We start from the raw sequence: 24,348 nt of genomic DNA on the forward strand, positions 1-24,348 counted from the left end.
GCTATTTCTACTGGAACCTGAATGACTGATGCCTTTTCAAACCGTATCAACAAAAACATGTACAATAAAGAACTAATTGTTTTTTCTCAATATTTATGTTTTTGTAATTAAGATTTATTTAGAAATGTTTCACGTACCCTAGTGTCTACTGATTTGCTTCTAAATGGGTATAATCCTGCCTAATAGAAGGACCACTCAGTGTGTAATCACTTCCAAAAGCTTTATTTTCTCGTTATCAGAAATAATTTGAAAAGAAGGAAAAGTTCTACAAAAAGCTTTATTGATTACTGATTTTCTAAAAACTTCCAAAATAACGTTCCTCTTCTTCCACTGCTAGATGTTGTAGCAATGCTGACCTCATCTTAGGGAATTAATGAATTCTGTCTCCATATCAAAGAAGCTATTGTTTTGAATTCTTCTTTTTTTTGTACTTAGAATTATCATTTCTAACAAAATTATAGTTACCAAGTTGTATATTCTATATCCGTTTATACCAAGATTTCATTGGAAGTTTGTAAGAAAGTAAAAAGAAACATTTTAGTGTTTCTTATTTATTACTTAGTTTTAATTAATAAATATTTGTTATTTGTAAATGTATATGTTTGTTGATTAATAAACATGTATTTCATTTATTTATTACAGTATTGTTAAAAAAGGGCTTGAAGCAACTTGAGTGCAGTGGCGGATTAGGGGGCGGGGGTGCACCCACCCCTAGCGTTAATTAAACTTGCTCCTAACGCAAGTTTATCGGATCAACCTATTTTGCGCCCCCCCCCAAATTTGTTTTTATCGGATCAACCTATTTCGCCTGGATCCGGATCCGCCCCTGCTTGAGTGTATTGAAGTTGACCAAAGACCGCTTGAGTGGTCATCGATCTCGACCTCGATTCCTTTAACAACACAAAGCCAAAACTAAAAACTGTTTTTCTACTTTTTTGTTTTTTAAAAGCTAAATAACAAAATTAGATAATGTCTTAAAATAGTAAGATTTATATTATTATTGTGCAATGATTTTGTAAGAAACTATTCTGTTAAAGGTACATACATACACAAAACCAACGATATGCCAACTATGCAAAAAGCTTCTTAAGGGTTTCTATAAGCAAGGCCTACGCTGCAAGGACTGTCACTATAATGCCCATAAAAAGTGTGCTGAAAGAATGCCACCTGATTGCACTGGTGAAGCACCAAGGGGGCCAGCAGATGTGACTATGGACGAAGAAGAAAAAGATGAAGCCGATGAAGATATCTCAGACACAGAAGGGATGGATATTCATGAAACTTCGTCTAAGGTGAAGGCCTTTTCCTCTTTGTTTCTATTTACTCTTCCATTGTTTACTGTTACTCTTTTAACTCAATGTTTATTCTTGTTTCTATTACTCTTCCATTGTTTCTTTTTACTCTTTTGTTTACTCTTACTATTTACTCTTGTTGTTTCTAATTCTCTTATCATACAGACTTAAAAATTATTGTATTTAAATAGTTTGTATTTTTAATGTACATAATACATATTTCCCCTCATTCCATTTTGAGATCCTTCGAGGAGTGTGTCAAATGGCTTACATTGTATTTTATAAAGAATAATTTGTCCAATGGAGTCCTCAGCTGTGAGTGTTAATGCATAGATGAATTTACATGCATAGATGAATTCCCGTATGACCAAAAGCGAAGGAAGATTTCTCCGCACTCTGGAGAGATATTGCCCCCTTCCCCCTAAACTGCCATGGGGGTAAAAAAAACAACAACACTTTTTTTAGTGGTTTTCTATCAGAAACTGTGTCCATAGACAATTGTACCCCCTTGCCTCCTAACTACACCTTTGAGTATAAAATGAAAATCATATTGTGTCATTATTATTTAGTTTCTTTCTCCTAGTCTCTTTGATATTTCCTTAGAATTTAATTCGCTGATAATAAGCAATCAGTTTGATAAATTTTAACACCCAGTTTTCAAACCATTGTCTTTTCCAATAATATTGATGCTTTGTGATGCTGAATAGCTAACACGAAAGTCTGTATTATTTATAACGTAAGACCCGAAATAAGGAACTGTGTTCTTGATTGTTCAAAAACACAAAACACATTTAAAAATGCAAAACAAATGGAGACGGGCCAACTTCCTACGATAGGTTTTTTTTATACTCGTGTGTATTGGCTGTTACTAAGAGTATTTATGCTCTCAATTTTATCTGTGCATTTTTGTGTGGCCCAGGAAAGTATTTAAGAGCCTCATGGGGAGGGTGTAAATAATTAGGCTTTGAATAAATTGGGATGGAGGAGGAGCGTGATTGGCTAGGTTGGCCTTAGGAGGCTTGGGGCTGCGGTGAGTTGTTAGTTGTATTAGCAGTAGTTAAAGCATTTAGGCTGTATGTAAACTGAACACGTTTATGTGAATCGGTTAAGGAATGTATCTGCACCTCCTTTCTTAGGTTTATTTGCGTTACCCTTGCTTTCCATATTGAGTTAAGATTTGCTATTGAGCTAAACTGAACATTTCCTATTCAGTCGTTATTACGACTAGCCAGCCTTCTATCCGCTTTTCTTTAAGAGATGAGATAGAATATAGCCAATGCATACTTTCAGAGTCAGGATAGGCATTAGTCTTCCTTTGTTAGACTCTAATTGAATTGTTTCTGCTCTCTACAGAAAGGCAAGCAAATTTCCCATCGACCTAAAGAGTTTTGGGCATTATCATTTTTGTTTTCCATAATAATAGCTATATGAATAGGAATGTTTTCTGCCAAAAATAATTAATCAACCAGTATAAATCTTAATTTAATAGAAAAAAAGGACATTAAATTACAAACAAAAAATTATTCCTCCGAGTGAAAGTAAGGAGCAGTGTTAACACTTAAGACGACTTTAAATTATCATATATTTGTGGTGAGCAGTGTTCTTGAGGAGACCGTAGCCTCCCTCCCTTATAAATAGGATAATTGATATTCGTTTTGTATTTTAATCTTGTATTTTTTGGGGGGAGGGGGAGCTCGTTTTTAATATTTTACTCCTTGATGAAACAACTCATCCGTAATAATAGTTTTAAAAGTATAATAAGATCTTAAGATGTTTCATTTTCGAAGACACTTTTTCCGGCCTTACTTAACGCCTTATGATGTTCCATAGCCAAGACTCATGTGAACCACCTCTCTCCTTCCATGCGGTAAAAGTTAACTTAGCGCCTCCTGATGGACCGTAGCCAAACTTATGATGAACACGTTTCCCCTTCTATGTAATAACAGGTAAATAACAGTTAATGAACCATACTTATTCTGAAGTTGTTTTGTCTTCTGGGAAGCTTTATACGGCTTAACATAACGCCTTATGATGTACCGTAGCCAAAAATCATGTGACCCACCTCTCCCTTTTCGTGCGAAAACAGTTAAATAATAGTTAAAAAAAAAAAAATCAAACTCAAATCCTAAGTTTTTTCTTTTTTGGGAACCTCTTGTGGACTAAATTAACGTCCTCTGATGTTTCGTAGCCAAGACTCAAGTGAACCATCTCTCCCCTTCCATGCGATAAAAGCAAAAAAAAAAAAAATATACATCTTACGTCATTCTGTTTTCTTGGTACTTTTCGTGGATTAACTTAATGCTTTCTGATATACCCTAGCCAAAAATCATGCGATCCACCTCTCCCTTTTCATGCGATAACAGTTAAATAATAGTAAAAAAAGAAAAAAATCAAACTTAAATCCTAAGTTTTTCCTTTTTTGGGAACCTCTTGTGGCCTAACTTAGCGTCCTCTGATGTTTCGTAGCCAAGACTCAAGTGAACCATCTCTTCCCTTCCATGCGATGAAGTTAAAAAAACAAATTTACATCTTAAGTCATTCTGTTTTCTTGGTACTTTTCGCGGACTAACTTAACGCCTTCTGATATACCGTAGCAAAAAAAATCATGCGATCCACCTCGCCCTTTTCATACGATAATAGTTAAATAATATTTAAAAAGATCAAAATAAATCCTAAATTTTTCCTTTTTCTGGGAATCATTTGTAGCGTAGCCTAACGTCATCTGATGTTCTGCAGCCAAGACTCATGTGATCCACCTCCCCTTCCATGCGATAAAAGTTAAAAAACCAAAATTACATCTTGAGCTATCTGTTTTCTTGGGAACTTTTTCAGGGTAATTTAATGCCATCTGATGTATCGCTGCCAAAACTCATGGGTATCACATCTTCCTGTCTATGTAATTCAGACACAAATGTCGAGCAATAGTAAATTGACTTATATTAAATTTCTAAATCGGATTTACATCATAAATGGATCGACGAAGTCTATTCTGATGAAGTCCTTCAATTAACCAAACTGAAAAGGGAACAAACTCAGCATTTCTAAGCATCATTTAGTACCATAAAAGGGAAAAGAGAGATTACTGTCATTTACTTCTAGGTTAAATTCCATTTGTTTTGTTTGTTTATTTTTAGCTGTTTTTGCGTGTTTTCTATTATTCTTGTTTGGTTTTGCTTATTTCTGTTTTTTTTTTTTGTATAATTTTTTATTCATGTTTATTTTCGTATATTCATAATCCAGTTACATTTCCGTTTAAGTCTATCTTAAGATGAGAAGATAATTAACGATAAATTTACTACTTTTGTGTATATATTTTAGTATTTTGGGTAATTTTTGTATATTCGTAAACCACTAAAAATTTTCCTTAAGTGTATCTCAAAATAAGAAGCTAAATAACCTTGCCTTTTCTCTCGTTGTTGAATTGATGCAAAAAGGATGTCTGAAGATGATATATAAGCAAAATAATCTTATTCTCATACTGGTTTCAAGTATGTAAATTAAAGTTATTTGTTACCAATAAAATTTATTAGCATAAGGCTCATCCACGCCTTCCTCGTATTTTGGAAACTGCTTTTCCCTGCCACTCTTTCAAATACCTTTCCTATGACCTGGGACATTTACCAGAGGCAAAAATTTTACTCATTTTTTTGAGAGTTTTAGGTGTTAAAGTGCTCATATAGAAAAATATGGAGTTTAACATTTATCATGTCTCCAGAATCTATTTTGGGGGGTTTTAGGTGTTGAAGTGCTCGTATAGAAAAATGTGGAGTTTTAACATTTATCATGTCTCCGGAATCTCCAAAATCTTTTGGGGGAGTTTTAGGTGTTAAAGTGCTCATATAGAAAATATCAAATTTTAACATTTATCATGTCTCCAGAATCTCCAGAATCTTTTTGGGGAGTTTTAGGTGTTAAAGTGCTCATTTAGAAAATATCGAATTTTAACATTTATCATGTCTCCGGAATCTCCAAAATCTTTTTGGGGAGTTTTAGGTGTTAAAGTGCTCATATAGAAAATATCAAATTTTAACATTTATCATGTCTCCAGAATCTTCTCTCTTTAGCTGAATGGAAGCCTTCATCGACACAGAGGTCACGTCAAAAAGAAGGTTTGTATTTAGAAGTTGACGCATGTTGCATGATGTACTGTTGTTCGTTATATATTTAATGTATACTTATCATTATCGAAAAGGGAATTTAGTTTTAATTAAGGACAAAATTAACGTGCCATATTTTCGTCAATCTTTAGATGAGGTATATACACTTTTTCGTCCCCATTATGTTTTTGTCTCTGTTGGAATTCATTTTTTTCTCGGATTAAATAGGCCTACATATCAAGATTGGGATAAAAAAAATACCATAGCAACTAAAACATAGTCCAAAATCGTTTATCGCCATGTAACACATAGTGTAAGAAATGGCTAAAATTAAGATAAACGCTTAAAATACCCAAGAACAGCATAGATTTACTCTGCAAAAACTGTAAATCTAAAAACCAAAATTCTGAATTATATAGGGGGGGGGGGGGTAAACAAAAGATTTGATGTTTTTTGAGATTGTAATCGACCTTGTTAAGAGGTCCAATTTTTTTTTTTTAAATTTCTATTGAGGTATTAATGATAAAGATCTGCTGAGCTGGAGAAAAAAAGTCCGAGAAGAGGCAATGCTCTTAGGAAAGAATCCCCAGATCGTACTGACTCGGAACTTCTTTGGTTAAGCGAGCTTTTCTTTTGTAAAAGGTCACCCGATCGAGTCCAACAGTGGCAAATAAAAAAAGAGACGTTTGAAAATCTAGATGCTCGTAATGTAGAGCCGAAGTAGACTAAATATTATATCGTTTTTCCTAGATACCGGTCCAAAAGGGGAAATTGAAAAGAACTTTGCCCAAGCACAATATTGTAACTTGCTTTGAGTTTATAAAAGCTTTTTGCAGTTTCCTGCATTCCGGAAAAAAGCACACATAAATTAGAAGTGGTGCTGATATTCCATTCTCTTGTGGTAAATTTGACACTATCCACATTCATCAGTCCACACTGTCCACATCCAAGTGGTTAGCTTGCTAGACTTGAAGTTCTTTGTGTTTTAGGACTATCCACATTCATCAGTCCACACTGTCCACATCCAAGTGGTTAGCTTGCTAGACTTGAAGTTCTTTGTGTTTTAGGACAGGGGTTTGAGTCCTAGTGTCGCTGGCTGGCTAGTTTGGAACGGGAGTCAGTGTGATGACTCTGTAAGCTCAACCAGAGTCAAACCAGCTCTAAATGGGTACATGGAAAAACATGTAGAAGGTAAACGGAAAGGGTATGTGAAAGTAAAGTATAGCTGGCCCCCAACCCCCTATTGCACTTCCTGCGCGGAAGGGCCATGATGTGTTGATCAGCACCATCGGTAGGGACTTCAAAGTCCAGTACTGTATTCTTACCTTTTTTTAACCTTTACGCTCATCAGCAATTCCACGAGCGACTTCAACGTTGAAATCCCTCTTTAAAGCCCAAAAATGGAATTTTGTGGTAAATGATAAATTTTTCTCTTGTTGTAAATTTAACATTTATCGCTCTGGTAGCAATTCCAGGAACAACTTATTGAACATTGAAGCCCACGGTAAATTATGCTTTGATGATGCTTCCCGGCAATTCCATGGCAAGACCACCAAGTGTTTGATGAGCTCGAATCCTTCCAAGCCGAAGGAAAGTCCTCTCTCCCCTGCATTGTGGCAAGTTCTAATATAGATATTCTATTCTATGGTACCCCGCTCACCGTTGAAATTTCATTTAATGCAAAATACCCCCCCCCCCCCGAAAATCAAGTAAATTTTTAAAGGATTGTAACTTTTGATGCGTGACATTAAACTTCATAGATGTTATATCAGTGGAATCAGCATAAAAAGCTTATTCATTTGATGTATTTATTGTTATCAAAATTAGGCCAAAATAGATCAACACTTTTTTTTTAATTTGCTGTTATGCTTCCATGTACTATATACTATTACTTCCAAATTATTTTCTATGATCATGTATTTCAAATCAAAATAGGTGTACTTACCAAAAAGAACACAGACTTGGAAGTAGGAACATCGTTTTAAATTAGTAAGATCGTTTTTTATTTAATTTCTGATCGTCTTGCAGATCATGGCGGAATTCCCCTCATGTGGAAATTTTTTCGCGGGAATCCCCCCCCCTGCAATGGCAGCTTACACCGCGGAAAGTTTCCCCATTGATATTTTCTCCTGGGAAAAATCCTTCCCCACCCCTTGCGAAAATTCCCTGGAGAATTCCAACTCGGCTGAAAATTCAGCCGGGGAAGTTCCCCAAGCGCATCTCTACATGTAATTTCTACATGCGCACCAACGAACAATTAAGACAAATAAAACAAATTTCTTATACGAATTTTGGGATATTCCCTCCATCTATGATGGAGGGGAGGAAATCTATTTTTAAAAAGACTATATTTAAAAACAAAATAGGATAATTGGCTCGATACAGTCACCCCTGGGAGGAGCAAAGGAAAAAAAGTCCTTTTTCATGTCTTCGCTGAGGATAATAAAAAAATGAAATTTTTTTTTCCTGAATTTCAAAATGTACTTTATATCTTCATTAAAAATAAAAAAAACTCGGTAGCATTTTCGGTTTTTCATTTAACAAAATCGAAAAAAAATTGATGTTACAGTCGCACTGACATCGTTATTGAGGGGATTCTGGTTCTTTAGAAATTCTGCAAATTTGTTTGCATAATAGTATTGCAATGCAATATTAAGAGTTCTTGAAATAATAATTACCAATTCTGAATAGGTTATAAATGGCAATTTTTCTCTCTAAACAGTTTTTTTTAAGAATGTATTTTTAAAATTTGGGTTACCATGAACTATTTTACCTTTTGGGGCCCCATTAGGGGCTCGAAATTATATTCCTCCAGAAGCAATTATTAAATTACGAAAGAGGATAAAAAAAGGCATCATGTTATATATTCGTGTCCATCCTAGTTAAACTATGTGCATTAGCCATTAAAATTTTACTGATTAAGTAAATTACTAAATCCTCGGAAGAATTATTATTCATAACACCTTGCGATGTCGTGTGGATAAAGTTGCGCATCCTGATCCAAGGGTGGCAGGTTCAATCCCACTTGTCGCAAGGAATATTCCATGTTTGAAATTGACTAATAATATTTGTTTGTTTTGTCTTCTAAGGTCACTCTTTACTACCATCCTCCCAAAAAATCGTCCAAAGTGAATTTGTAGCTGCCCTAACCGAAGACAGTAAATTTTGATGGAGAATTTTAGCCCCCCTCCTGATTCTCGCATTTAAACAAATTATGGATACTTATCCCAATTACAACATCGCGTTATCCCAATTTCAGCTTCGTATGTTTTGTGTGTTTTGATTCTAAACATGTATTATACAATGCTACAAAAGGACCTATCCCAGATTTACCTCAATCACTTGAATTATCTGTCTTGGCTTTTTCTACTATTATCGGTCTGATCTGGTCTGTTCTCGGTCTGATCTGATCTGTTCTTTGTTTAATGTGAAATTACAAACAGGAAAAAGCCTATGGCTTTTTCTTAGTTGGAATATTAAGAGAAGACCTGGCTACAACCTACGATTATAACGTCATTGATCGATCTTTAACATGAAATATGCAGTTTGAAGTAAAAAAATTGATTCTATTTTAAAAAGAATTTGTTTTAATGACAAAAAGTTTTTCACCCCATTAATTTCCTTTAAAATTAGCCATTGAACAACTCTCTGCGATGTTCCAGTGCCAAGCTATCCGCGGAAAACAAAAAAAAGGAAAAAGGTGCCGTTTAGGCAGAATGTTGTAGTAGCTGCCACTTTTCTTGATTTTCAAGGCAATATATTTCCCTTGCTGTTTAAGCCAAGGGGCAAAAAGTCTGCTTTATGAGGGTTTCGGACAAGGCGGTTCTAATGGTGTACTTCTTGTTTTGATCTGACTGTATTTCTAGGAGTTATGGGCTATTTATTAACATTGGACGTGATCGTCTCTTACTAGGCTGCTAGCTACCGCTGCAACCCGGATCTATGTCGTAATAATGTTTAAAAATTTATCCCATACAACTGTGGTGCAATTAATCGTGGTTGCAGTGGTAGCTGCAGTGGCTGCAACAGCCCGAAACTAAGAAATTGTGTCAGCGCCTTGTCCGAAAACTCTATGAAGGAAACTGACAGTCCCTTAGCTTGAACAAAAAGAAAATCCATAGACTTGAAAAACAAGGAAAGTGGCTAAAACCAGAATACTCAATATCGAAAATATGTTTTTCTCTTCTTTTTTTCTCCGCAGCTAACGAAGCACTGAAACTTAGAAAGTCGTCTAATGGCTCAATTTAAAGAAAATTGCTACATCTAGCTCTAGCCTAGTAAAAGACCAACACGGCAAATAGTATGCCAACAAAATAGCCCGAAACCTGTAAAAATGGTGCCAGATCAAAATCAAAAGTACATCATATAAAACACAACAATAATTTTAAGGTTTCAACAATTCTAAATTTTTAATTTAAACTAAAAAAATACCCCAAAATTTTAAAATGTCGTTTATTATGGTTCCTAGTTCAAAATATTTAAAATTCTTGAATAAATGATAGTAAAAAATTACATAAAAGATTGGTATAGTCCATTATAAATGGGGACTATATAAGTCTAATCGGTATCATGGTTGTAGAGATAACTGAAAACTAGTAAAGAACAAACCGCGGCATGCAGTAATTAAAAGTTAAGACAATACAAGCATCTTTTGAAAAGTCGCTTTTCTGGGGTATGGTGCTATTATTGAATTACTAGTGCCTGATTCTCTAATGTTCGTCTCAACAATTATCATGGTTGCAGCTAAAGCGGTAACCTAGGTGAATCGCAGCCTAGTTAAAAAACAACATATTTTGAAAAAAATATTGCCTTATAAACAGATTTTGTCATCTGACACTGAATCAAGAATGGTAGCTATTTGCTGCTAATAGTGAACGAACTCTAGCCCATAGTAACTGAAATATTAAAATCAAATGTATTTTAAAGATACATAAAGGATTGGTGTATTTCATTATAAATGGGGAGAATGTAACAGAACACTTATGCATCGGGATTGAAGCGGTCTTATAAAGAACGAACCCTAGCCTATAGTAGGTCAAATATTCCTTTTAAAAGATAATATAAAACTAGTTGTTTAAGGTTCATGGTTGCAGAAATAGCTGCAAGCAAAACGCGGCCCGTAGTAGCCAAAAGTCGAAAACATGTTAAAAAAAACTGTCGCATGAGAAAAAATTACCATCTAACACTGATTAAGGAATGGTAACTATTCTTGCGTTTAATATTAAGAGCAAAAATGTATTGCGAGGACTAGTTTATGGTGATTTCAAAGAAAAGTTGGAAACCCCTCGATGATGGCGTGAGATCGAAATGAAAAGTGCACTATTAGACCTAGCGTGGTCGAAAACAATATAAAGGAGACTTGAAGACAAGAAGGGAAATTGCTCTTTGACATGGGTAGCACTCATATCCCCTCTTTTTCTTTTACCAGGGCTAGCGGCTTAGCAGAACATCATAGAGAGATGTTTGATGGCTCATTTTAAATACTGGAGTTCAAAACGGGGTGCTGCATCGTCTTGAACTGAAGATTGGGAGACCTGTGCAATGGGCTATTTGTCAACTGCATTTCAACAAATTGCCTCTCCGGCGCTTTTTCGAGTCCCTCGATCGTCCCACCACTCGGCCCACTCCCTGCACTGGTTCAAACTTTGATCACGCTTACCAGAAATTCTAGGAACGACTTATTGAACTTCGAACCCAACGGCAAATGTAATATTTATCACACTTACCACAACTCCAAGACCGATTAATTGAATGTTGCAACTTATGGTAAATTATTACATTGACAGCACTTACTAGCAATTCAAGGTACAACTTATTGAACATCGGAACGCAGGGTAAATTTTGCTTTGATTATACCTACCGGCAATTCCAGGAGCAACTTATAGAATGTCGGAATCTATGGTAAATTTTTACATCGATCACACATACTAGCAATTCTAGGGATAATGTTTTGGGCGCTGGGATCCATGGTAAATTGCATACTGATCGCATTTACCAACAATTCCGGGAATTTATGATAAATTTTATATTGATCACACTTGCCAGCAACTCCAGGAACCAAGAGCATATCCAGGATTTTTGTTGGGGGGGGGGTTATTAATTTTCGACACGGGTTTTGACTAATTTTACTAATTTTTACTAAAATTTTACTAATTTTCGACTCGGTCAAAAATTTCGGGGTGGGGGGGGGGTATTTCAAACCGGGTAACCCCCCCCCTGGATACGGCCTGGCCAGGAACTCTTTATTGAACATCAAATCCCACCGACGAAGCTCAAACATATAATAATAAAAAAAACAGAACTTCCGACCCTACGCTTGCTGGATATATTTTTTTTAAATTGCCTCAACCATTTTGACAAGCATGTGGAGTGGCGACAGCTATTTCAAATGATTAAGATTATATACAATAAGCGAGAGAGGCGATAGAAATAAAAAGTAAAATTTTCGAGATCTGGCAATGCATGGGGATATAGGACACCTTCATATTGATTCAGTTTCTTGTAATATTTAACTCGGCTACTTGATATTACCAGTTCATGAGGTGAATATGTTAAGAATAGGAGGCAGAAGAAATACTGCGTTGAACGTGAATATGAGGAGTATTTTCCCAAAAAACAATCAGCTGCTTTTTCCCTGTTTTTTTGGTCGCTGCTTGTTTGGTCGTTATTTTTTTTTCAGTTACATTCCAAATTTTGGCCTAAGTAACTGAATTGTACTTTGGTGTCGCTTTATTTGGTTTACTTTCTGGCCTGTCGACTTATCGACTTGTCGAGCGTCAGAATCCATGGTAAGTCTTATAGTGATCACACTTACCAGCAATTCCAGGAACGACTTCTTGAACGTCGGACGGAATCCCATCGACGAAGCCTAAATTAAAGCAATAAAAAAAAAAAAAAAAATTCTGATCCTGCGCTGGCTGAATATTTTTTTCAATCGCCTCAACCATTTTGACCAGTATATACAGTGGTCATAGTTATTCGTAATGATTAGGGTCATAGGGTATACAATGAGTGAGGGAGGTCATAGAAATAAAAACTGAAAATTTCCAGATTTGGGAATGAATAGAGATACCTATTAATTCAGTTTCTGGTAATATTTTAAACAGTGAGCGTGTCGTTGCAGCATTTAACTCGGCTACTTGATATTACTAATTCATGAGGTGAATCAGTTAAGAATAGGGGACAGAAGAAATACTACATTGAACGTGAAAAAGAGGATTATTATCCCAAGAGACAATTAGCTCTTTTTTTCTTGTTTGGTCTCTGTTTTTGTTTGTATGTTTTTTTTTTCAGTTGCGATCCAGATTATAGCCTGACTAAGTGAATTGTACTTTCATGTTGCTTTATCTGGGCTACTTCCCTTATTGGTTAAGAAAATTCTATTAGATTTTTCTTTTTTTGCCTTGATTTTAAGAGGTTTCTGCCTTCTGGATTTGTTTGTTTCTTAAGCCCACGTTGTTTTTAGCAGTTTACTGGTTCACTCTTATATTTCCTTCTTCATTTGTGTTGTGAACCCCTTGATAATTATACGGGCTATATTTCTTCTTTTTTTTTTTTATTCCAGTGACTTTATACCTGTTTTCTTGGTTCTTCTAATTGTTTTTCTTTGGAGTATTGCTTAGTTCGAAAGTTTTGGTTTGCCAATTAATTTTCTACCCGTGAACAGGGACGAATATTATGCGACGCAACAGAGGTGGTTTTACGGGGGACAGAGGGGGCATTTGTCCCAGGCGTAGAAATTTTAGGGGTGTAACATTTCAAATAGATAATCCAGCATTTATAATCACTTTATAATTTTGTTATTTTGATTTATTAAAAGAAAATAGAGAGTGCAGTTGGCAGTAAGTATAAGTAAAATTAGCAAGTTTAAAGCAACTTAATTTCTCCCATATGTTTTCCCATATAAAGTCGGAAAAGTCGTATTTCAATAAATAAAACAATTTAATAAAGGAATTTTTCTATTGAATGAAAATTTTGCTAGTTAGGTCTGAAAGTTGTTTGGAGACAAGAGTGGGGGGGGGGGGGTGCTCAACAAAATTTTTTCGGGCACAAGCGAGGCTAGAATTGGCACTGCCACGTGACAATGTGGCATCTGGGACTAAAAAGTACTACAAATATTCTTTCAATAGTTTTAAGCCGATTGGATCGGCCATGGTGGAGCCAAAATTGTTCTTTTTTTCTTTGCCGGTCAAAATATAAGAAATTGGCATTTTTCTATGGCTCTGTCTTTTTGTTATTGGGCACTGCTAAAAATTTTCGTTCAAACAAGCTTTTTCAATGCTCTTAGCACCATTGGTTGATCGCTTCTAAAAAACATAAAACTGAACAAACAGCAATGAACGCCGTGACAGTCTTTTCTCGGATTAAATAAAAAAAAGCAAGTTTTTAAACTGAAAGTAAGGAGCGACATTAAAACTTAAAACGAACAGAAATTATTCCGTATATGAAAGGGGCTGTCCCCTCCTCAGAGCCTCGCTCTTTACGCTAAAGTTTTTTTTTTGTTTTAAAAAATAAAGTTGTGAGACAGAGTCAAATTTTAGCGTAAAGAGAGAGGGGTTGAGGAGGGGACAGCCCCTTTCATATACGGAATAATTTCTGTTCGTTTTAAGTTTTAATGTCGCTCCTTACTTTCAGTTTAAAAAACCTATTTTTGTATTTAATTTCTGATCGTTTTTTAATTAATGCAGCTTTTATTTTGGCTCACCGTCATTGAATAAGTAAACAAAATTTGCATAAAAATTTTACTTTTCTTTTGTTAAATGGCTGTCTCTAAATTTGGTTCTGACGTAATTTACAAATTAATTTACGTAACGAACTTCTATATTCTTATATTTTTCTTCTGGCAAAAAATACGAAGTTGCAGATTTTTGCAGATATGATCTTGAAACCTTTGTAATAGGGTTTTTCTGATAGGCTGAATCAGACGTTGTGATTTCCAATAAAATTTTTTCACTTTTAGGGGATTTTCCCCCCCTCTTTAAAAAATCGGGTAAATTTTCTCAGGCTCGTAGCCTTTGATGAGTAATACTAAACTTAATAAAATTTATATATTTAGAATCAGCATTAAGCTCATTCTTTTGATACATTTATTGACATCCAAATTCCGTTTTTAAAAGTTTCGATTACTATTGAGCCGTATCGCTTGTTTTTTTGTGTGTTTTTTTTTATTACGTATATGTTATTACGTATATGAATGGGTTCTCCCCTTAGTCAATACCAATAATGCTTGGAAATCCGACGCCCCCTTCATAGAAATGTCCCTTACCCCAAAGAAACATCCTCCACGGAAAGATTCTCCCGAGTAACCCCCTCATCTAGCCCCCCCACCAGAAAAAATCCTTCCTGAAAATGTCTGTATACTTCCCAATAACCAATACAATATGTAAGGAATGGGTAAAGTTCATAATTTGCAGCCCTTCCCCTAGGAACTGTGGGGGATTAAGTCATTCTAAAAAACATATTTATTAGATTTTCGACTATGCTGAACAAAATAGCTATCTCAAAATTTTAATTGGGTGACTTTGAGAAAAAATGAGCGTGGGAGGGGGCCTAGTTGCCCTCCATTTTTTTGGTCACTTAAAAAGGGCACTAGAACTTTTAATTTTAGTTCCAATGAGATCTCCTGCGATATTCTAGGACCACTGGGTCAATACGATTATCCCTAGGGAAAGGAAAAAAAAAAAAAATAAAAAATAAACACGCATCCGTGATATTTCTTCTGGCAAAAAATGGAGAATTCCACATTTTTGTAGATAGGAGCTTGAAGCCTCTACAGTAGGGTTCTCTTATACGCTGAATATGGTGTAATTTTCATTAAGGTTCTATAACTTTTAGGGGGTCTTTCCCCCTTTTCCCGAAAATCAGCCAAATTTTCTCAGGCGCGTAACTTTTGATGGGTAAGATTAAACTTGATGAATCTTATATATTTGAAATCGGCATAAAAATTTTATTCTTTTGATGTATGTATTAGTATCAAAATCCTGTTTTTTAGAGTTTCGGTTACCATTGAGCCGAGTCGCTCCTTGCTTACAGTTCGTTACCACGAACTGTTTGAAACAAACAAAATTTCGCATTTTTGAAATTAGAGACTTGTAACCTCTTCTATAAGGCTATGTATTGTGCTGAATTGTATGGCTCAGTTCTCATCAGGATCAGTCCCCCCTTTTTGAGGGGGGGGGGGTCGCCTCTTTATTACAACTATGCACAATCTTCTCAAGCTAATAACTTGAACACTAAAAGCTGCCTAACTATTTTTTTTTTTTGGGGGGGGGGGAGCAAGGCCGTATCCAGGGGGGGGGGGGGTACCCAGTTTGACCCCCCCCCCCCAAATTTTTGACAGAGTCGAAAATAAGTCGAAAATTAGTAAAACCTAGGTAAAAATCAGTAAAATTAGTCGAAAACTGAGTCAAAAATTAGTAACCCCCCCCCCAAAAAAAAGTAAAAAATTAGTAAACCCCCCCCCCCCCGAAAAAAAATCTTGGCTACGCCCTTGGGGGGGGGGGTTATACTTTTCAGGTAATACTTTTTGTTGGCTTGCATCCTCTTTGAAGAATAATAGCAAGCGCCGACATGTGTTATTCTGGAAGTATCAAGAAGAAAAGTATTGCGGAAATCCGTTGGATTGATTAGGAGAAAGAATCCATATTTCCCAAATTTGTTTTCCCAGAAACATACTGGGTAAAATAATGACGGAGTTATTTTCTATTTTATAGACAAATTGGATTTCAACCTCTGTTAGAGAAGGAAAATGTTGAGAAGTAACTATAAATTATAAAGGGGATTCAGCTCGGTACCATTGTCTTTAGTGTATTTCGTTAAAACAAAGACAAGACAAAAATGGTCAAGCCGCGTCTACATTCGGCGTTTCTGGCAAACTGGGGCGGTAGTCTGGGATGCATATAGAAGTCTCCCCTGGTAAAAATCATAACAAATTAAAAAAATCCAAATGGAGCCGTCCGATACCTTTATGATGGCTTTGGCCAAAAATCACGATTCAACAAACATAGATCAACATTTCTTATTTCTAAACTAAATCTGAGATTCTCAAATGTATGTTTATGTGTTTGTCTATTTGACGCAAATGCTCCGCAGAGCCTTGACCACAAAGAACAAAAGAAAAAAAGAAAACACAATTTAAAGTAATTAAAAGATTCAATTAAACAATTAAAAATGAAAACAACATACAATACCAATTAAAAGAAAAAAACTAACATAAACATAATCATCAAAGAACACCCTACCATTGGGTCGTGCCCATTTGAACAAACCGTGCCAGGTTCCTAATACTCATAAAACACCCATTCTTCACAAATTTGTGCACTGACAACTCATCCCCCTCGCCCTATCTAAAAAAAATTATATCTCAAATCCCTTAACGTGGCTTTAAAGTTTAGCCTGTGCTGAGCTGAGGATTGAAAGTGTTGCTCAATCTTTTGTGTTTTTAGTCAGTTCCGTTTTGTAAGTGACAGGAAGTCCATATTATTCATTGATAAAAAGAACCGCTACTGGAACTAAACTGGAAACCATGTAAAGCTACTAACTTAATCAGATGCGTCTGCATTAATTGTAATAGATTGTTCTTAAATCTTTGCTTACCCAAGTCTGCGCTTATTGAGGTGCGTCTTTTACACTCAGCATGGCAAATGGAAGGCCTCGGCAGCCCAGACCCAGTTTACCTATAATCCTCCTTTCTTAATCGGATTAACATACCAATTGCATATAACCAAAATAGATTTCCGAATAATTTAGAAAGCTGTATAGGTTAAATTTTTCGTTCTACCTACACTTGATTGATTTTAAATTTAAAAGCGGGAATGGTATCTAAAATCAACGTATACCCCAAAGGACGTCTTATGTTGTCTACCGCAGACTATTGTTACACTTGGTACTTTCCCAACCCCGGCACTGAATTCAAAGACTCCATATTACTAGAGATACTTTCAAAACGATTGTATCTAAGATTAAAAAATCAACCTATTTCTCAAAGTAAGTCTTATGCTATCTACTACGGCTAATATTAAAAATTTACATTTTTCTAACCCGAAAAATGTTTTAGCCTGTGCTAAGCATTGAAAGTGTAGCTCATTTTTTTATGTCTTTCGTCAGTTCCAGTTTAAAAGTGACAGGAAGGCCAGATTATGCATTGATAGAAAGACCCGCCTAAATTGGAAACCATGTAAATCTACTTATTCAATCAGATGCGTCTACATCTCCTTACCCATTGCTTCTTACCCAAGTTTATGTTTATTGAGGTGCGTGTTTTACACTCGGTATGACAAGTGGGCGGCTTTGGTAATCCAGTTACAGTTTACCTATAATCCTCTTTTTTTAGTCGGATTAACAGACCAATTGCATGTACGCAAAATAGATTTTCGGGTAATTTAGAAAGCTCTAAGTTATAGAGAGATTACATTTATTACCCTGTTTTATTTGTTTTAGTTTAAAATTGTATTTTTCTGTAGGATTTTGTCACTACGTCCATAACAAAAAAATAAAAATAAGTGGTTACAAGTCATCTCATTTCTGCCACTTTTGTCGGTATTTGACTGCATTTGAAAGTTTTTTTTTTTTTTTGTAGCAAATATTGATTAGTTTACACGGAACAATAAAAGTAAGAAGTTTATATAAACTATTTAGTTATATGAGAATGAAAACCATCAATTTTCGTAATGGATATTGATTTTTACCAAGTTCCACTTAATGCGGATAATTTAAGTAAATTACGTGTCTCTCTAGGATACTATTTAGAGAAAAGTATTCATTTGATTAAGTGAAAGACTTGAAGCTTTCCAAACTATTTTTATTGTATGCAAATTGGTATTTGTCTATAGTCCCAGTAGTGTTGCCAGATGGGCGCACTGTTGCCATGGTTCTTAATGAAAAAGTACACTTCCGTGCATGTCGCTAAAAAATTCGTGCCTTTGTTGCATGAACTTTTATGTTTGCGCTACTCTATACTAATCACCTGATATTGCTGAGTCCCATTAGTTATGAGTTAGATATTTAAGGATTTTTGTTCTACCTACACATGATTTATTTTAAATTTAAAAGTAGAAGTGGTACAAAATAGTATTTAAAATCAACGTATACCCCAAAGAACGTCTTATATTTTCTACTGCAGACTAATGCTAAACTTGGTCCTTTTCCAACCCCGGCACTGAATTCAAAGACTCTATATTACTAGAGATCTTTCCATAGCGTGTGTGTGTGTGACATGGGAACTCTGTAAAAGTCCAGACAATTGATACTGGTTCTTTCAGCCTATTTTTCAAATCTTCTGTAGTCATATCATTCACTATTGGTGTTGGCGTTATTTCGCAGGATAACCTGTCAATTAATTCAATGTAGTTGTTTGCTTCGAAGTTTATTTTTGGAATATCGAATTTTCTAATCCCAACATCATAGTTCGTTTTGATTTAGTTCAGCATCCGCCTAAATATTCATGGAAAGCTTCACCTGAATACACTTAGCTTGTGTAGTAGCAATAGTTGTAGTAGTATTATCAGCAGTATGCGCATAGCACTTTTTTTTTCAACATCCCTTTCAACACACGATGAAGTTTTTTACTTAATACTATCAACCGGCCCTGAAGCATTGCCGATACGTCCTCTTGACAATCTATGGCATAGTGTGTTTCGATTAGTTTCAATGCAGTTACAACTTACAATATTGTCCAAAATTTTCGCCTTAATTCCCCTTAGGTTTATTATTAGTAGTAGCACCAGTAGTTATAGTAGCAGCATGAGGAGTGAAATTAAAATTAATAGCTTTAGCTTTAGTGTCATTAGTAGTAGTAACAGTAATAATAATAGTAGCAGAAGTAGTAGTTGTAGGAGTAGAAGTAGTAGTATTATAACACAAATATTGTCTTTTGGTTAGTTCAACATCCCCAAAACAAGCGTTGTAAGTTTTAATTTCACACACGTAACTGTTCCTAAGATATTGCTGATATGCCCTTTTGACAACCTGCATACGGTTGGCAGGTTGCCTTCCATGCAATAGAAATTTTTAGAAATATCTCTGAAAATTTTACCTTCATACTCTTAGATATAGTTGTAGTACTAGTCAAAACAGTAGTATAACTACTCAACTGAACACAGTTAGCCATTTCTATGATATTGTCGGTTTGCTCTTTTGATAGTCTACATGTTTATAGGTAAGATGAGATTTATTGCAAAAAGCCTGCGGCCCATAGCAACACAGAATATAGTCCACAAACAAAGCTCAGGCATAAAATACAACTTTAGATAATATAAATCAAAAATGAAAAAGACAAAAAAACATACCAAGGTTCAACATTTTAACCAACAAACACTAATCATAATAAAATTGAAATCCTAAAAACCGTAACAAGCTATCCCCTCAAACATGAATCCCTATGTTTAATCCCTAAACGAGGACACTTACACAACTGTTGAATAGCACATTCGTTCCTCTCAGCCATCCGCTCAATTAACCAGCATTCACTCTCAAACACTCATCCAAAACATTCATTCTGCGAACCAGATAGCACTTCACGCTCGGATACAAAATGAAATTAGTTCTCATTCACACATCTACACATATGGCGAAAATAGGGGCCAGCCGCCAGCCTAAACTTTCCCAAAACTTTTCTTCTCTCACCTAAATCCAAACTATCCCCTCTTACCAACAACAAATTCTTCAAATCCTCTTTATTCGGCCCAAATTTAAAATAAACCTCCTCCCCCCAACAGTCTTTAGCTTGGGAGTAAAACATCAAAGACATAGATTGGTCCTTATGAGCTTGCCACTCTTGGATTTCTTGGTCATTTAGGGTTCGCTGAACTTCCCTCCATACTGGCGCATTTTCACCCATTTTCTGGGGGGAATACGACGGACCCGAAGTTCAAAGACCTGATACTACTAGAACCCAGACATTAAAGGTCAAATCATTATTATTTTTGTTTTTCTTAAATGAACAGCAAGGTTTCTTTTAAAATCAATTAAAATAAATCCCATTTCCCAAAGAACATATTACGTTATTTAGCCTGCTGCAGAATAATATTAAAAATCCACGTATTTTTCTAACCCTGAAGCAAAATTGAAAGACCGGATTTTGATAGAATTTACTATAAAAAGTCAAAATTTATCTTGTTTTTATCGTATAAATTGTAGAGTTTCCAAGTTGCCATGTTTGGGATGTTTCATGCAAATTTTATGTGGAGTATTTTGATGGACTTTGTCTTAAGGAGCACAGGAAAGGCAATGAAAGAACACAGAATCGAATGGGGAAGAAAATCTTTCCTGTGCCTACATTATGCTGATGATTTAAGCATCCTAGATGAAAGTATGAGTAAAGTGAATGAGCTTCTTGAGGATTTGCCTGTTCAGGGTGCTAGAATAGGTTTAAAATTAATGCTAAGAAGACTAAGTTGCTAAGGCTAGAAATAAATGAAGATGAAAAGGTGCGTTGGGTAACGAAAAGATCGATCAAGTGGATAGCTTCACTTACTTTGGTAGTATTGTCAATAAACAAGGTGGGTGCCGTGAAGATGATAAAAGTAGAATAGCCAAGACCCAGGGTGTATTTTCGCAGTTGAAAGTAGTTTGGAAGAATAGGAATATAAGTCTACGAACCAAGATTAGAATATTGGAGGCTGCAGTGATGGCAGTTGTCAAATATGGTTCTGAAGCATGAGAGCTTGGAAAACGGAGAAAGATTTGCTAGATGTTTTTCAGAAAAAATGTCCATAGATTGTTTTGGATATCCGACTGACTGACCGTATCTCAATAGGCTGTACGGAGTGTGGTTCAATCCCACTTTCTAGGGCTATAATGACGGAAAGATTGAGATGGCTATTGTACGTTCTGCGGATGAAGGATGACAGATTGCCAAAGATTTTTTTTTCGGCCAACCGTCTAGGGCTAAACGGAAAGTAGGTCGTCCACGGTTGCGGTGGGAGGATGTGGTACAAGAAAGGTTTGTTGGGAGGGTGTAAAGAGGCCTTTGAAGAGATTGGGATGGGGGAGGAGCGTGCGTAGCTGTGTTGGCCTCAGGCAGCTTAGTTATAGGATGGGTTGTTAGCAATAGTAGTAGTAATGTACTAATCAATATTTTTTAAAACCCAGAAACTCATGAAACTCTATATCTCTGGAACCCGGATATAAAAGGTCAAATCATTCTTCATTATTGTTGTACTCCTAGATAAAATAAGATAGTGAAAGAAGACGTATCCTGAAGACAAAATATAAGCACGTTATGCTGGGTAGATAACCACGGCGAGGGAAATATCACAGTCGTTTTAGTACGTATACAAGCCCCACCGTTCTGGGGGTCAAAATCAAATATAAATTTTTGGTATAGTAAATTCGTCTGGATTTGCTTTATGGATGGGAATAATTCTCCAAAATCGCAAAATATAAACCTGAATTGAATAAAAATCGAAGGTAATTAAAGGAAAAATCACCAAAATTTTGTGTTGTTCGGTGGAGTGGTTTGAATGAGCCAACTTGCTGCTTTGACCTACAATTGTCGACCCCGGTGATTATCCTTTTTCCTGTTCTAAGTTATGTTCCTTCCCGTTTTAATGATATTGTGCTATGTTTTGGGGTTAGTTGCAAGAATGTTGAATTCTGGTGCTGGGGGATCAAGCCCACTCCCTGAGTAGTGTCTGACTTAGAGACTAGACCTATATTTGTCAAAACGCACGTTTATCAGCATGTTCCTTTCGAGTAGTACATTATATCCTTTTTTGGACATAACACCATATTTTGACATATCTTAAAAAATTGGGGTTTTGGGGGAGGGGCAGCCCATCCCTGTGTAGATGCTTGTTTTAGGCCCATGTTTGTTTAACGTATATCTAATTGTTCCACTCGACTGCTACGCTTTGACTTTAAGTTTATTCTATATTATACCACACAAAAATATCCTAATCCCTGAATTCCCAGTTTAACCCACATTGAAAAAAAACAACAAAAAAAACAGCAGTGTTAATTGCAGAATCGAGCAGATCTCTGGCAGATTTCAGGTTCCAGCAAATCTTTACAGTACTAATTAGGTTGTTTCCTTTGGCGTAATTATTTTTAATTACAATTTAGAATAATAGATTAATTTTGTGTCTCTTCTAGTAGGTCACTGGTAATTTTAACTACAAGTTGGAATTTTTTAACTAGTCTATTTTTTTCATTTTACCCTGTAAAAATAAACAGGGGCATCCACTCATTTCAGCATTCTGATCATCAGCATTCAGCATTCTTATTGCGTTGCACCAAATATGTCATAAATTTTTCATGGACATCAATTAATTTAGTAATCCCTTCATTTTGTGAAAAGTTGATATTCAGTAAAGATAAAAAGTTATATTTAAAAGTAAAATAGTAATTTTTGTAATGGATATTGGTTCCTTTTCCAAGTTTCTTGTAATCCAGAGAAAAGAAAGATTTTGCTTAGTTTTAATTTTGAATCCCTCTGGTACTAATAAAGTAACAAGAGCATAAAAAAACATATTTGAATATCATGGGTTTCTTAGGTTTTTCTTTTGGCTGTCTAAGAAATGTAAAACTTTCAGGGAAGTGCCGCATTTTTGTCACCACTACCACGTTGAACCGTCAAAATAAATAAGCAAAATTAATGTGTTAGATTAAATTTGACAATGCTTAAATTTATTAATTAAATTTATTAAATTTATTAATTAAATTTATTAAATTTATTAAATTATATTAAATATTAAATTTATTAAATTAATTAAATTTCGTCTGTAAAATTCAAACACTAGCATTCTAATGATTCCAAAGACAACTACACCTTCCCAGGTAAGCTATACCCTCTTAAGCTGTTTGGTACCATGTGTCTTACCTTATTTTTTGCTATTTTTTTTTCCACGTTTCTTTTTTTTAATTTGGTACCAATTACTGTCAAAAACTCCAAAACTGCACATAGCGGTTTTTTCATTAAACATTCCTAATTTTCTAGGATATAAATGGTTGCTTAAAGTTCCACTTAACCAATTTAAACAATTAAATTTTGCTTTCATTTTCCTTGGTACTTCAAGGAGTACACTATTTTAGTAAATAAATTAATTATTTATAGTAATTAATTAATTAATCTATTTGAGTTTATTTTTACTATATTATTTACTTATAATGAATTTATAGTAAAATTAGATGAATTACTTGTATTCCTATGTTTTCCAAACTACACCTGTTGTAAAACAATGACTGACATCTTTTTTTCTTCTATTTTACAGAGAAATGGATTTTCAACCCTAAAAGGAAAGGAAGGGGAAACGGTAGGCAGTGGCTGTTTAAAACGAAACGGCATGTCGCATTAAAAATGTAGTTTTTTTTCTATATCTATAATACATTATAGTTTAATAGCCTTGCTTGTCTTATGTTCAAATTGTCCCAATGCTTTTTTGCATGGTCGTCAAATATTTAAAGTAGTCAGAGGCCAATTTTACCAAGTTCATAAAACAAACAGTGGAGAAAATCTGAATAGAATATTCATTGCCGGGCTTGGTTTTAGTGCATCGATCTTATGGAGAAAAATGGCCAAAGATTTTTATGTTTGATTATTGTAGCTATTGTGCCTTAGATTCGTATCTGGCATTTCCATAATTCTGTCGTATTTGCCAAAGCCCTTTTCTCTGCTGTTCTCCTGGTAAATTCGCAGTTTTCAACATAATTTAGCTAGTATAAAAGTGAATACATCACTTGATAATTTTTTTACACACTTTCATAATTCAATGATTTGCCGAAGCCTTTTCTCTGCCGTTCTCCTGGTAAATTCGCAGTTTTCAGCGTCATTAAGCTAGGATAAAAGTGAATACATCATGTGATAATTTTTTTACACTCTTTCATAATTCAATAATTTGCCAAAGCCTTTTTCTCTGCTGATCTCCTGGTAAATTCGCAGTTTTCAGCGTAATTTAGCTAGGATGAAAGTGATTACATCACTTGATAATTTTTTTTACGCTCTTTCATAGTTCAATAATTTG

The 24,348-nt window shown here is 35.1% G+C and overlaps 1 protein-coding gene across 1 annotated transcript in view; it reads left to right on the plus strand.

Moving 5' to 3' along the window:
* LOC148942453 (serine/threonine-protein kinase D3-like) overlaps positions 1–23,682 on the plus strand; it is a 49,005-nt gene extending 25,323 nt beyond the window's left edge. Inside the window, exons 3-5 of the mRNA XM_089102703.1 lie at positions 1,038–1,292; positions 5,357–5,401; positions 23,599–23,682. Of these exons, the coding sequence (XP_088958829.1) occupies positions 1,038–1,292; positions 5,357–5,401; positions 23,599–23,682 (384 nt within the window). The remainder of the gene's footprint in view (positions 1–1,037; positions 1,293–5,356; positions 5,402–23,598) is intronic.
* The last annotated feature ends 666 nt before the right edge of the window (positions 23,683–24,348 follow it).

Source organism: Artemia sp. Qi Xiang Cuo, chromosome 16, assembly GCF_049724085.1.
Source record: "Artemia sp. Qi Xiang Cuo chromosome 16, ASM4972408v1, whole genome shotgun sequence".
NCBI lineage: Eukaryota > Metazoa > Arthropoda > Branchiopoda > Anostraca > Artemiidae > Artemia > Artemia sp. Qi Xiang Cuo.